Source organism: Elgaria multicarinata, chromosome 11 (assembly GCF_023053635.1).
Source record: "Elgaria multicarinata webbii isolate HBS135686 ecotype San Diego chromosome 11, rElgMul1.1.pri, whole genome shotgun sequence".
NCBI lineage: Eukaryota > Metazoa > Chordata > Lepidosauria > Squamata > Anguidae > Elgaria > Elgaria multicarinata.
The window spans coordinates 24,472,082-24,485,610 of record NC_086181.1 but is presented as its reverse complement, the minus strand read 5'-3'; the positions used below and the strand labels follow the sequence as shown (position 1 = coordinate 24,485,610).

Below are 13,529 nucleotides of genomic sequence, written 5' to 3'. Positions count from 1 at the left end.
ATCCAATGGATTTCTGAATGCTCTTGGGGATTTTCCAGTGGAGAGAGCTGGTGATCCAGCCGAGGCCCTAGCCTCACTGTGGAACGGTGAGATGCGGAGGGCCATCGACTTGATCGCACCTGAGTGCCCTCTCCAGTCCTGTAGAGCCCACTCTGCTCCTTGGTATACTAAGGAGTTGCAGTCAATGAAACAGGCTGGACATCGGCTGGAGCGCAAATGCGCAAGACTCAAAGCGAAGATGACCAAGCACACTGTAGAGCGCATAATCGTGCCTATTGCATGGCAGTGCGGGCAGCAAAGAAGGCTTATTTTGCTGCCTCCATTGTGTCCTCGAGTAGCCGTCCAGCGGAGCTCTTCCGGGTGGTCCGGGGGCTGCTAACATCATCCCCAGCAAATAGGGCCCTGGCTCTGTCAAGGACCCGCTGTGACCTTTTTGCATCACACTTTGAGGACAAGATCGCTTCTCTCCGCAGTGAGCTTGACGTTGTTTTTAGTGCAGCTCCAGTTGAGGTGTCCGATGCCACCATCTGCCCAATTTTGTGGGATTAGTTCCAGTTATTGCGGCCTGATGATGTGGACAAGGTGCTTGCAGCAGTGCGACCAACCACTTGCCCTCTCGATCCCTGTCCCTCCTGGCTTATAAAAAGCCTGGGTGGGTCCAGGGGGTGATAAATGCTTCTCTCCAGGAAGGGGTGGTCCTTGCTGTCCTTAAGGAAGCAGTAGTGTGACCACTCCTGAAGAAGCCCACCCTGGACCCGATGGTATTAGACAACTACCGCCCAGTTGCTAACACTCCTTTTTTAGGGAAGGTACTTGAGAGGGTTGTGGCGGAGCAACTGCAGGCAGTCTTGGAGTATACCGATTATCTAGATCCATTCCAGGCAAGGTTCCGATCTGGTTACAGGACTGAATCAGCCTTGGTCGCCCTGATGGATGACCTTTATCGAGAGAGGGACAGGGGGAATGCAACCCTGTTAATCCTGCTCGATGTCTCGGCGGCTTTTGATACCATTGACCATGGTATCCTCCTGGATCAACTCCGTGGGATGGGCATCGGAGGCACTGTGTTACAGTGGTTCCGGTCCTACCTACGGGGTCATTTTCAGAGAGTAGCATTGGGTGACCAGTCCTCGGCCTCTTGGCAATTGAGCTATGGAGTGCCGCAGGGCACCATCTGTCCCCAATGTTATTTAACATCTATATGAAGCCGTAGGGAGCAGTCATTAGGGATTTGGAGCTAAATGCCATCAATACGCTGATGACACGCAGCTCTGTCTTCCTGTGACAACTGAATCAGGTGAGGCTGTGCAGGTCCTGGACCAGTAATGGGCTAGACTCAGTAATGGGCTGGATGAGGGCCAATAAACTGAGACTGAATCCTGGCAAGATGGAAGCCCTGTGGGTGAGTGTTTCCCGAGTCTGGGAGACAGGCTCATTGCCTGTCCTGGATGGGGTTGCACCGCCTCTGAAAGAACAGGTTTGTAGTTTGGGGGTACTCTTAGACCCATTTCTGTCTTTGGAGGCTCAAGTAGCCGCCATGGCCCGGAGTGCCTTTTACCATCTTCAGTTAGTTCGCCAACTACGGCCTCTCCTGGACAGGGATAGCTTGACCACGGTGGTACAGGCATTGGTAACCTCAAGATTGGATTACTGCAACGCGCTCTATGTGGGGCTGCCCTTGAAGCTGCTCTGGAAGCTGGAGCTAGTGCAGAATGCTGCAGCTCGGCTGTTGTCTGGAGCTGCCCCTTTCCAGCATGTAACTCCTCTGCTGAGGGAACTGCACTGGCTGCCTATTAGGTACCGGGCCAGGTTTAAGGTTCTTGTACTTGTGTACAAAGCCCTAAAAAACTTGGGACCAGGATACCTGAGAGAGCGCCTTCTCCCTTACCAACCTGCCCGGTCACTGAGGTCATCCAAGGGCCTGCTCCTGGTGGTTCCACATAGATCCATCCTCCGATTGGAATCCACCAGGGGAAGAGCCTTCAACATGGTGGCTCCCCTCCTGTGGAATTCCCTGCCTCTGGAGGTCAGGCAGGCTCCAACCTTGTACTCCTTTCGGCGCCTCCTGAAAACATCTTTATTCCAAGAAGCCTTTCTTTAGCATGCAGCCTTGGATTTCTGTGTTGTTGTTTTTTGCTTCTTTTTAAATTTTGTTTTAACTGTTTTATTCTGTTTTTATTTTTATTTTACCTTGTACACCGCTCCAAAAAAATTCAATGGGGAGCGGTATATAAATATTCTAAATAAATAAATAAATAAATAAATAAATAAATAAATAGGATAGGGAGAGTTTAAGCATTTAGCCCATCATGGTCACCACAGCTTGCATCATGCCCCCATGCCTCCAATTTACACAGCCAAAATCTAGCTGAAATGAAAAACTGCAGGCAAATGGCTTCTGTCCCTTACCCACACTCTATGGTTCTGCTCCATATCAGTCTTCTGTTTTTACTTTTGAGTAGAAATAGACAGAATAGCTACCTTTTAAGTAACATGGAGTAGGCAAAACAGTAGCCCTCAGTGCTTCTGTTTAAGGCAATCGAGGACCAGGACAATATTGGGCTGGTCCCAGGCACTCCATCCTCCCAATCTGGATTTATTTTATTTATTTATTTATTTATTTAGAGTATTTTTATCCCGCACCTCAGCCAAAAGGCTCTCAGAGCGGCTTACAATGTATCAATAAAGAAGACAGTCCCTACCCTCAGGCTTACATTCTAAAAAAGACATGACACACAAGAAAAAGTGTATGGGGAGGGAAGAGGGAGAAAATAAAAAGGAATTAAGGAGACTGCTTAGGCTGGTGGGAAGGCCCTGCTCTGTCCTCTCATCACCCAATGGAGGGGCAAACCAACAGCTCCTTCTTCCCCACAAGGTGAAGATGTTAGCCCTGTAGGGGAGGGGTCCAACTGAAGCAGGCTCTGATGGTGCCTGCCTGCTCCAGTCTCCCTTGCATCTTCTTCCCAACAGGGTGAAGATGGCAGTTAGCCTTGTGGGGGGTGGGTTCCAACTGAAGCAGGCTCTGATGGTGCCTGCCTGCTCCATTCTCCCTCGCATTTAGGTCTGAAAGACCATGGAAAAGTCTATGTAACTAGCACAATTAGTAACAGTGCACTGCACAACATCATCATGGAGCATGTCAGTTCAGGGATCACCTTTATAATTCCATTTCCCTGTTTTTTTTCCGTTTTTTTCTTTTCTTTTTGGAGTTTAGATGATCATGAAATAGCTTTAACTGAAAGATTTCATGATCAATACATATACTTTATCTAGCCCTTCCATAACTCCTGAACTACATATATGATGCCATTCAATAAATTTGTCCAACATATAGAGTTTTTAAAACTAATTTCTCTTTATTAGCTGGTCTTTCTTGTTCAGTTCTGGCCTCAGGATAATTATGTAGCATTTGGGGAAAAAATGCAACCCAATAATCCAACACTTGAGGCCAAGATGGAGAAAATCTCCACAGCCACCATATATTTTCCTTTGGTGCTCAGGTAAGATGGGACAAAGGACAACCAAACGCTGCAAAACACCAACATGCTGAAAGTGATGAACTTGGCTTCATTGAAACTATCTGGTAACTTCCTGGCTAGGAATGCCACTGTGAAGCTAACAACAGCCAAAACTCCCAGGTAGCCCAAAACACAATAAAACATAGTGATTGAGCCTTCATTGCATTCCAGTATAATTTCTTCATCCAGAGAGTGCATGTCCATATCTGGGAATGGAGGAGCAGTAGAGAGCCATACACCACAAATACTGGCTTGAAGAAGGGAGCAACCCAAAATAATAGAATTGGCCATTTTTCTTCCCACCCATTTCCTCATCCTGGATCCTGGCTTAGTGGCCATGAAAGCCAGAACCACAGTGATTGTTTTTGCCAATATACATGAAACAGCCACAGAAAAAATGACACCAAAGGCAATTTGACGTAAATAGCAGGTTACTGGTTGAGGCCAACCAATGAACAGCAAGGCACAGAGGAAACAAAGAAATAGGGAGATGAGCAGAGAATAGGTGATGTCCCGATTATTGGCTTTGACGATGGGAGTGTTCTTGTTCTTGAAGAATATTCCGACCACCAAAGCTGTGAGCAGAGAAAAAGACAGAGCCAAGAAAGTTAAAATCATCCCCAAAGGTTCTGCAAATGAGAGGTAGTTTGTACCCTTGGGAAGGCATTGATCTTTATTCCTATTTGGATATTGACTTCCTGGGCAGTTTGAACATTCAACCATGTCTGAAAAATAAAACAGATAATGTGTCAAACCCTATATCATGCCCTCACTTTGTTTGATATATTTTCACAATTTTTCCAATGAAGTACATCCATCTCCAGTATTTGATGTTCTGCTGATAGATTAATAACCTGTGAAACGTATTGTGGGTGTAAACACACACATCTGTGTCACTGGGAAGAAAACATTGTGAAAAACTGAAAAGCAGTGAAACATCAAGGGTAGTGTTCTCATTTTATTTCATATATAGACAACCGTCAGAGGCCTCCTATGCACAGGTGTACATGCTGTGTTCCCCACCCCCTTCCTGAATTCCTCCACTGTTGCCACAGTTGTGCTAGGGGGGAAAGTCAATACAGGGATTTTAAAAGAGGCTGAGGACTTTGGTTTTAGACCAATATCTTCTATTTTGGGCAAAATGCCTGGATGATAGTGATAATTTGTACCCATTTCAATTGGTTTTTAGGCCTGGCGTTAGGGTGGAGAGACTGCCATGGTTGCTTTGTGAGATGATGACCTTGGCCAGGAGAAAGATGGAGAATGCATCCTTTTGGTTCTCCTAAACCTCTCAATGGTGTTTGATATCATTGGCCATGATATGCTTCTGGGGAGGCAGTCTGATTTCAGAGTTATTATTATTATTATTAATAGTAGTTATTATATTTATATCCCACCTTTTTTCCTCCAAGGAACCCAAGGCAGCATACATAATCCTCCTCCTCTCCATTTTATCCTCACAACAACAACCCTGTGAGGTAGGTTGGGCTGAGAGTATGTGACTCAGTGGATCACGCAGTGGGTTTCCATGGCCGAGTGGGGACTAGAACCTGGATCTCCCAACTCCCAGTCCAACATCTTAGCCACTACACCACACTGGCTCTCAGAGTTGGAGGCATTGTGTTTCTACCCTTATGTGGGTGGCCAATTCTAGCAGGTGCTGCTGGCAGACTATAGTTCTGCCCTGTGGAGATGCACCTCAAGGCTCTATTTTGTCCCCCATGCTCTTTAATGTCTCTATGAAACCATGGCAAGAAGTTGCCCTGAGGGATGGAGTGAAATGTAATCAATATGTAGATGGCACCCAACTGTACCTCTCTTTTTTAACAAATGCAGGAGAGGATTCAGTAGACAGGCTTGGATTCAGGCTTGGATTCAGTAGACAGCTGGATCCAAAAGCTTCTCAGCCACCATCACTGCTGCCAGCAAAGTTAGATGGGCAAAGAAGCCTGTTAATGTACAAATAATCTTCAGAGGATGAAGATGCCAAGAAAGGCTCTGTCATTTATCCACACTGCCAGGCTCTTGTTGGCAGGTCGTTGGATAACTCAGTTCAACATTAGTGTAATCCATCCTATGGGTGTCCAATCCATAGGATTACAATCATATACTACTCCCAGTTAAATGGGTGCAATCTGTTACAGTTATAATGGCAGGAAACTCATTGAACTCAGCAATACATATGGGAACATATACCAATATACCCTGGTGAATGTTTTCTTCAGAAGCTTATGGCAATGAAAAAACAAGGTAGTTATTTATTAAAGGCATTTATTTGAAGTTATATGTGCATAGCTTGTTTGGTGTCTATATCATCATCATTAATGGCTTGTCATTATCCCAGTCCTCTTTTAAAGCTCCATCACTCCTGGGGGGAAATGCTGGCTACTGTGGCTTCTCCATTACTGGTTTTGTCACTCAGTTACTTCCTGTTTGAAAACAGGAAGTAAACAATGGGCACAAGGCCCATTCAGTTGGGTGTTGTAATCACTCTGCTTCCCCCAGTCACAGCAGGAGAGAGCAGCAACCAGATTTTTTCTGGTTTTTCTTGCAGTGCAAGGAAGGCCAGAAGGGGCAGAAGGCACGAGAGAGGCAGAAGACATCATGTGAGGACCTGTAAAAAAATCTGTTAGTGCCCAGTAATGAGTGTGCAATAAAATGCTCATCGGATGGAGCTCTGAGATAGGGATGGAGGAATACATCAGTTTTGTTTTCTCCTGCATTCATTAAAAAAAAAAAACCACTCAAGTTTTCCCCCCATCCCAAATATGAAGAAATTGACATTTTGGTGAATTCTTTTTTAAAAAATTAAAAACTGGAAATGAAATTCTCATCCATCTGCATGGACCAAATTCAATATCTAAAGCTGTTTGCATCATGGAAAGGACCATGTTGTATCAGCTTCCCTTATAACTGTTAGAAATGAGGAGTCTCACAGAAAAATAAATTAAATAAATAGGTTGGAAGCAACCTAATTTAGCACCAACATGGTTGAATATACAGGGTTCAAACACAGACTTTTAAGAGGTAAGCATTCAAAACCCTCATCTTGGATAGATGTAACTATCAGTTCAGGTTCTCTTATTCTCCCCCCCCCTCTTTTTTTAAAAAAAAACTCACATCCATCACTGGTTTTCAAGAATTCATCTAATGATAAATCAAAAGCAATGGAAGATGTGATGCAGCATAATACCACACATTATGTCTCCTACCATTTTGGTTTGATATTTTCCCATCTGGACATGGAGGACAATCATAGCAACAAAATGGCTCCCCCTCCTTCTTCAGTTTTCTGTAACCTGGTTGGCAGTTATCATTACACATGGCAAGAGGCAGCACCTATCCATACCAAGAGATGAAAATGTATGACATTTACACCTTATAAACAGAGGATTCTTTCTACACAGCTATCAGAAATGCTGCTTCTCATGGTAGGGTGAGGTGAAAAGAAGAAACAAGCTGGTTTTCAAAATGGAACATGGGAAGTGAACAAAGCTCCTGAAGAATTAAAGAGAACTTCAAAACTGGGTTTTTAAAAGATCAGTTTCAAAGAAGACACACTTATTTCTCAAATAAGGTCTCAGCATAATCTAAGTTGTCTGCCAGACAAGTGACTGAGGGTGAAACTAAATATAATGTTTGTCAAGTAATTTGGCTTTGCATGGCTGATCTTTCGGCATGTCTACACCAGTTGTTATCCCGGGGATTGTCCTGGGATCATCCCTGTGCCCCGGGATCATCCCTTTTCCTGCAGTTTCGGGATCGTCAGGAAACCGCAGGAGGTGTGGGCAGCCGTCCCGGTTTTGTCCCAGCTCCACGTGAGTAAACATGAGGAGCTGGGAACCGGGCATGGGGCATGAAGTTCCTCAGGCGCTCCATTCCCATCGGGGGTAGGGAGGGGAGCAGGATCCAGCTTTTAAAATTATTATTTACCTTTTTATTTTTGCTGGAGTGCTCCAGCTCTTCTTTCTTTTTTAAAAAAATGGCCACCGCAACAAGCACAATGCCCAAGATGTTGTGCAGCCACATGTGGACTGAGGAGGAGGATCTTGCAAACATAAAATCGTGAGATCCTCCCCCCTCCTTCCTGGAATGCCAGGAGGTCTAGACAAGGCCTTTGTTTAACAAATAGTTGCTTATGGTGGAGCCAGAGGTTCATGGCCCAGGGAGGTGGCAATATCCCTCCCCTCACATACACACATACACACACGCACACACACACACACACACACACACACACTGTGGTTCTAATCAAAGTTATCCCACACTGCCCCTTCCTGGTTATTGGCAATGGGAGAAAATCTCCGCACTGGCAGCAGAGGAGCTCTCCTTCTACTGAAAAGACCCAGGGGAGGTTTCATTCTATTTGGCACTGTGGTGAGATAAACACAATAAAGTCACTTCCCTCCATACCATACTCTCAGTCAAGCTTGCCTAACACACACACACACACACACACACACACACACACACCATTTGTCTCTTCATGTTTTTTCCCCCCAGAAGTTCAGGATTACTGCATCTGGGGCCATGGCTAGACCAGGCCTATATCTTGGGATCATCCCTGTGCGACCACATGATGAACAGGGGATCCCAGGAGCAGGGAGGGATGATCTCTCCCTTGGCCCAAAATATGGCCCTACACTTTAATCTCACTTTTCCCACAGTCTCGGGATGATCCTGAGACCACGGAATGTGTGTGGCCAGGCATCGCAGGTTGGCCTGACTCCTCACGTGGGCGAGGGTTTGTTTTTGTTTTTAAATAGCTTATCTTTCAGTGGAGCACTCGTGTGTTCCTGTTCCTTTAAAAAAACAAAAACAAAATGGTGGCCATGGTGTCATGTGCTGCATGTAGATGAGGGCGACTAGCTCACAATCATAAAATTGTGAGATCATCACCGTACAATCCCCTCATCAAGCCATGGCCTGGGTCAACCATGCACACATTACTAAGTCATGGCACAGTCCTTGACCTCAATAAGTAAGATCCAAACTGTTTGTATCACTGAGGCAATCTAATCATGAAGCTAAATCCTGTTAGCTATCTCAGGAAGGAGGGAAGGAACTATTCTTTATGGCATAATATGATCCTTTAAATGAGCCAGTGTGGTAGAGTGGTTAGAGCATTGGAGTGGGGCTCAGGAGATCTGGGTTCTAGTCCCTACTCAGCCATGAAGCTCACTGGGTGTCTTTGGGCCAGTCACTGACTTTCAACCTAACCTACCTCACAGGGTGGTTGAAAGGATAAAATGGGGAGGAGGATTCTGACTTGATTCTGAGGATTCTGAGTGCCTTGCAAGAGGAAGAAGGATGGGATCTAAATGTAATAAACAAACAAATAAACAACAGATAAAAATAAACAAATAAACCACTAATATCAATTAACAGGCTTATAACACACCCTTTACAAAACCACCAGCATTCAGAGCAGGATACAGAGAGATGGAGGGCCAGTTCACATAATCAAAACAGGCCACCATGAGTTCTTTAGTCAATGGTGAGCTGCAGCATTTGCCAGTGCATGACAAGCAGGGTGTGCATATTCAGTGCTCTGCTGCAGCTTCTCACATTGTGAAAACTTGAGGAACATGGATTATGCAAGGGTTAAACATCCTTGCATGACCTAACAAAGCATGGGTTATGAAAGAGTTGCTTAACCTGGGTTTGCAGGATGCTTCAAGCCATGGCTGGGCATTGATAAATCAAAATGGCTGTCTGCACACATGGCAGCCCGCCATGGCTTAAATAACTGATGGTGGGCTGTTTGATTGTGTGAACCAGGTCAGAATGTCCCTTTAATCTGATAGACAGACAGACAGACAGACAGACAGATAAATAGATATCAAGGCACAAATTATGTTAGTGAATATTGCAGCCTGATATTATGCATGTTTACTCAGAAAGGAGTCCCCCTGAGTGTAATGCCTCTTATTCCTACATACTCATGGTATTTCAACCTTAAGCTACATACAACACGACTTAATTGTAATTATTAAATGCATCCTTCCAGTATAAAACTATTATATTGTTCACAATACAATAAATTGGTGGAGAGAAATGAGAATTTTACCTCATTTTTCTCTAATAGTGATAAAGTACTGAGGTGGCCATGAGTGCTAGTCATATTAATCATCCAAAGAGTAGAGTTCATAATCCCTGGCCCAGGTCAAGACTTTCAGGCGCCAGGTCAAGACTTTTCTCTTCTCCCAGGCATTTAACACTATTTAGCAACGCTAAGTTTGTTTTTTAACGGACCCCCAGAACTGTTGTTTTTAAATGGAAACTGTTGTTTTTATACTGTTGTTTTTATGTTTTTAAATTTTGTATACTTTTAATGTTTACTGTTTTAACTTTTGTAAACAGCCCAGAGAGCTTCGGCTATGGGGCAGTATATAAATGTAACAAATAAATAAATAAAATAATCCCAAAGGTCAATATTCTAACATTTCACCATTCAAATTTGTGAATGAGAACCTATAGTCAAATCCCACCTGATTAAATGTCCTGTCCCATGTGATGATCTTCTCATTAAAGATGAATGTTTGGCCTTGTGAAGACTGTGGATCCATCCTTCCTATTTCAACTCTTAAAAATGACTGGTTTGGGAAAGTAACCCAGTTTATAATGTCAAAACCAGCTGCTAATTCACCATTCTCATCAAAAGATATGGTATCTCCAACACTGTTATTAAATGAGATGCTCTGCAGGAAAGTGTGGAGCTAGAATGAAAAGAAGCAACAAAGATTTTACAAAAGGATGGAAATGTGCAACTGTGGGATACATCCAACCTTGGTTGAGGATTTATTTATTTATTGTTCACTCAGTGGGACTTCCCCTTTCTCTCCTCCCACCTGCACCTCCTACACCTTCCTAAATCTACTCCAGACGGTCACTTAACCCTCTGGAGAAGTTTTTGAGGTTTTTATTCTTCTGCTGGATGGACACTTTGGATACAAGCCAATGTTGTTTTCATATCATTCATTCTAACATTTACAAGAAATTATGGTTTGGTTTTATTGCTCCTAGATGTGATTACCACTCTGGCGTATCTCAATACCAATCACTCTGGTAACCTCAGAATCCCAGGATCATATGACAGGAACCCATGATTCTGCAGCTTTCCATGGAGCCATTGCTCAGAACCCTCAAGGTTGATATTAGAGTGTGAAGTAGCTACAGCCTTGAGTCCTTTCACATGCCCATTGGTTTTGAAGATTGCTGGAGAGGCACTGGAATGAAACAATTTCCCAGCGGCTCCATAGGAAGAACCACAAGGGACATCTGACATGGATGGCTATAGTGTCATCAGCTAGGAAAGTATCTGCACATGAGGGAATTTCTTCTTCTTCTTCTTCTTCTTCTTCTTCTTCTTCTTCTTCTTCTTCTTCTTCTTCTTCTTCTATGAAAGATGAACTAAGAGCTGACAAATATTAGTCTAAACTTGACAAAACACCTTATTTGGATGTGAAACATTACCTGCCAGGGTTGAAGATGTGGTAGAGCAGCTCTGCCTTTGTCCATCACTGATTTGTGTTTTGCACCCCATGAGTATATCTTGTGTAAAGCCATTGCTATGGCATATACAGCATTGTAGACACTGTAGCTTTTGCCGGTCATGCTCATTTCAAAAAGAGCCCCAGAGAGGCTCTCCAGCTTCTCTTGTTTGGTGCAAGGATCTTCACTCTCTCTGCTTTTGTTAGAATCAGTAAATAAGCAGTTGAAGGCCTTTTCCCAGAAGATCCTGATAAAATCATCTCCTTTTTCTGAGCTAGGATGTAGCGTTCGAAGGAATTTTCTAAATGCTGGCACTTCATTTGAGCGAAGGGCAAAAGACAATGTACCATCAAACATTTGTATGTCAAAATACCTTTGCAATGTCTGTAATGAGAAATCCCATTGTGCTGTCATAATCCACACTTTACCTATAGAGGTCTCTGTAACGTCTTCTATTACTGAATAAAAATATATGAACCATGACAACCATATTGTAGTCTGAGGCTCTGCATTGACAATGAATACTCCGACAGTGGATTTGGTTAGTTGGGCAGCCTTGTTCTGGATAACTCCTTCTGCCTTCATTGACTCTATAGTTTGAGAGAAGCTTGTTGCTTTTTCATGGAGACCTAGACAGATGCCATTTTGAGCAAGCTTTGGCACCATGGTCTGCACAAAATTTTCTCCATTATCATCATCAGATGTAATAATTCCAACCCACGTCCATTTCAAATGTAGGAGCAGCTGGACAATCCCTGCATATTGATAGGCTTCATTGGGGACCATCCGGTAGAAAGAAGGGAGCTGGGTTTTAACACTCATCACTGGAGCTATTACACAATAAGCAATCTAAGGAAAGAGTTTGGAAAACAACTTCTATTTATGCTTACCTGTCACGATTTATTCAAAATATGTTCTGAGATGAAACTCAGTGGAATATCCTGAGGTAAAACTATTCTTAAGTGTTAACATTACTTGGGAGTCAAGTCTTCCAAATATTTTCTTGTCACACTTGAAATTGGGAACAATCTTTTGTGAATAGACAGAAGATAACCCCTACTCCTTCACCCACAATATCAAGGAATTAAATACCTTGTCACACTGGATATTTTATTTAATACTTGCCAAGGCCTTTTTCTTTTCTTTTTCTTTTCTTTCTTCTTCTTTTTTCTTTTTTGTTTATTTTTATTGTGAGTTACACATATATTGTTTTCAACTTCCTCTCAAAAACAACAAATAAGAAACAATATCATGAGGATAATATAAAAGGATAAATATGATACTAGAGCTGAAAAAGCCCAAAACATGCACACATGTTACCTGAGGAATCTTGTAGATGCCTAAAATAGTAGCCATGTGAAGGGATATTTCAGAGTCGAGTGCTCCAATGACTGCAATCAGGTTCTTTTGTTTGTCACAATTGAAGTTGGGGACAATCTTTTTCCAAGTGGACAGAAGTTTCAGGGTGTTCTGATGTGTCATCTTTGTACTTGAGTAACTGTCATGGATGTGGAAACCCAGAGTGATATTTGGTAGGAGGTCGGGATTCTCAGTGATCTCCTTCACAGCAAATGTCAAGGACAGGACATGCTGGTAGTTTTTTAGCACTGAACTAAAATAAGCATTATATTATGTGTAAGGCAGACACTCAGCCCTTCATAAAACATACATTTAAGAACATGCCACAGTGCATATAATCACAGTTGCACATATTTTCCAGAAATGCCATTAAAAACTAGGATAGATGAATCAATTTTGGTTTCTTTCACCATCTCATTTGTATGTGTTTTTGAAGCTGAAGCTTGTTCTGCCCCATTTATTGCATGGGTTTGTGATTCTTTTAGGAGTATGCATTTATATGCATTTCTGCACATGTTTCCCTAATGTACACATTTTTGTACACATTTGCTTGTGTGTGTTTTTAAATGGAAATCTGCATCAGAAAATTGATAAAAGTGTGATTCCAAAGTATAACTGAGTTTTCATTTTTGTGTTATTTTGAGAAGTGTGAATTAGGTAGGCTACATTAAAATACAACCTGAATGAAAGTCTCCCCCATCCCTATCAAAATCAAGGGAGTCAAAACAGATAATTTATTAGTGATGCAATATTTCTTAGGTTTGGAACGCATGGATACGGAATCTAAACCAATCTTCCTAAAAAATTTCAGCAGTCTTTCAAAAGGATAAAATGTATATCTACCAGATCTACCAGTTTTGAAATGTGATTCATGGACAAGGGCTTACCAACATGAAATATGTGTCCAACTTATCAATTTGAATGTGTTAGAGTATAAATTAGTGCACAAAAGGACACAGTGGAAGGATGAAATTGAAACAGAATAGAAGTAGTGAAGACACTGAAAAATATGAAATGAGAAAAAATGCAGAATGGACAAGAAGAGGAACAAAGGAAAATTAGGAAAACACATTGTATCACATTGAAGGGGACACACACACACGCGCGCGCTTTCTAATAAATATAAAACTATTTTTTTTAAAAAAAAAATATCATGTC

General features: G+C 42.6%; 1 protein-coding gene across 1 annotated transcript; it reads right to left on the bottom strand.

The window, feature by feature from the left end:
* Positions 1–3,398: 3,398 nt before the first annotated feature.
* On the bottom strand, positions 3,399–11,798 carry LOC134406821 (vomeronasal type-2 receptor 26-like). Its single transcript, XM_063138415.1, has 4 exons — positions 10,995–11,798; positions 10,010–10,237; positions 6,731–6,857; positions 3,399–4,243 (listed from the first exon to the last, which is right to left on the bottom strand). The coding sequence occupies exons 1-4, from the start codon at positions 11,796–11,798 to the stop codon at positions 3,399–3,401; spliced, it is 2,004 nt and encodes a 667-aa protein (XP_062994485.1).
* Between the last annotated feature and the right edge of the window lie 1,731 nt (positions 11,799–13,529).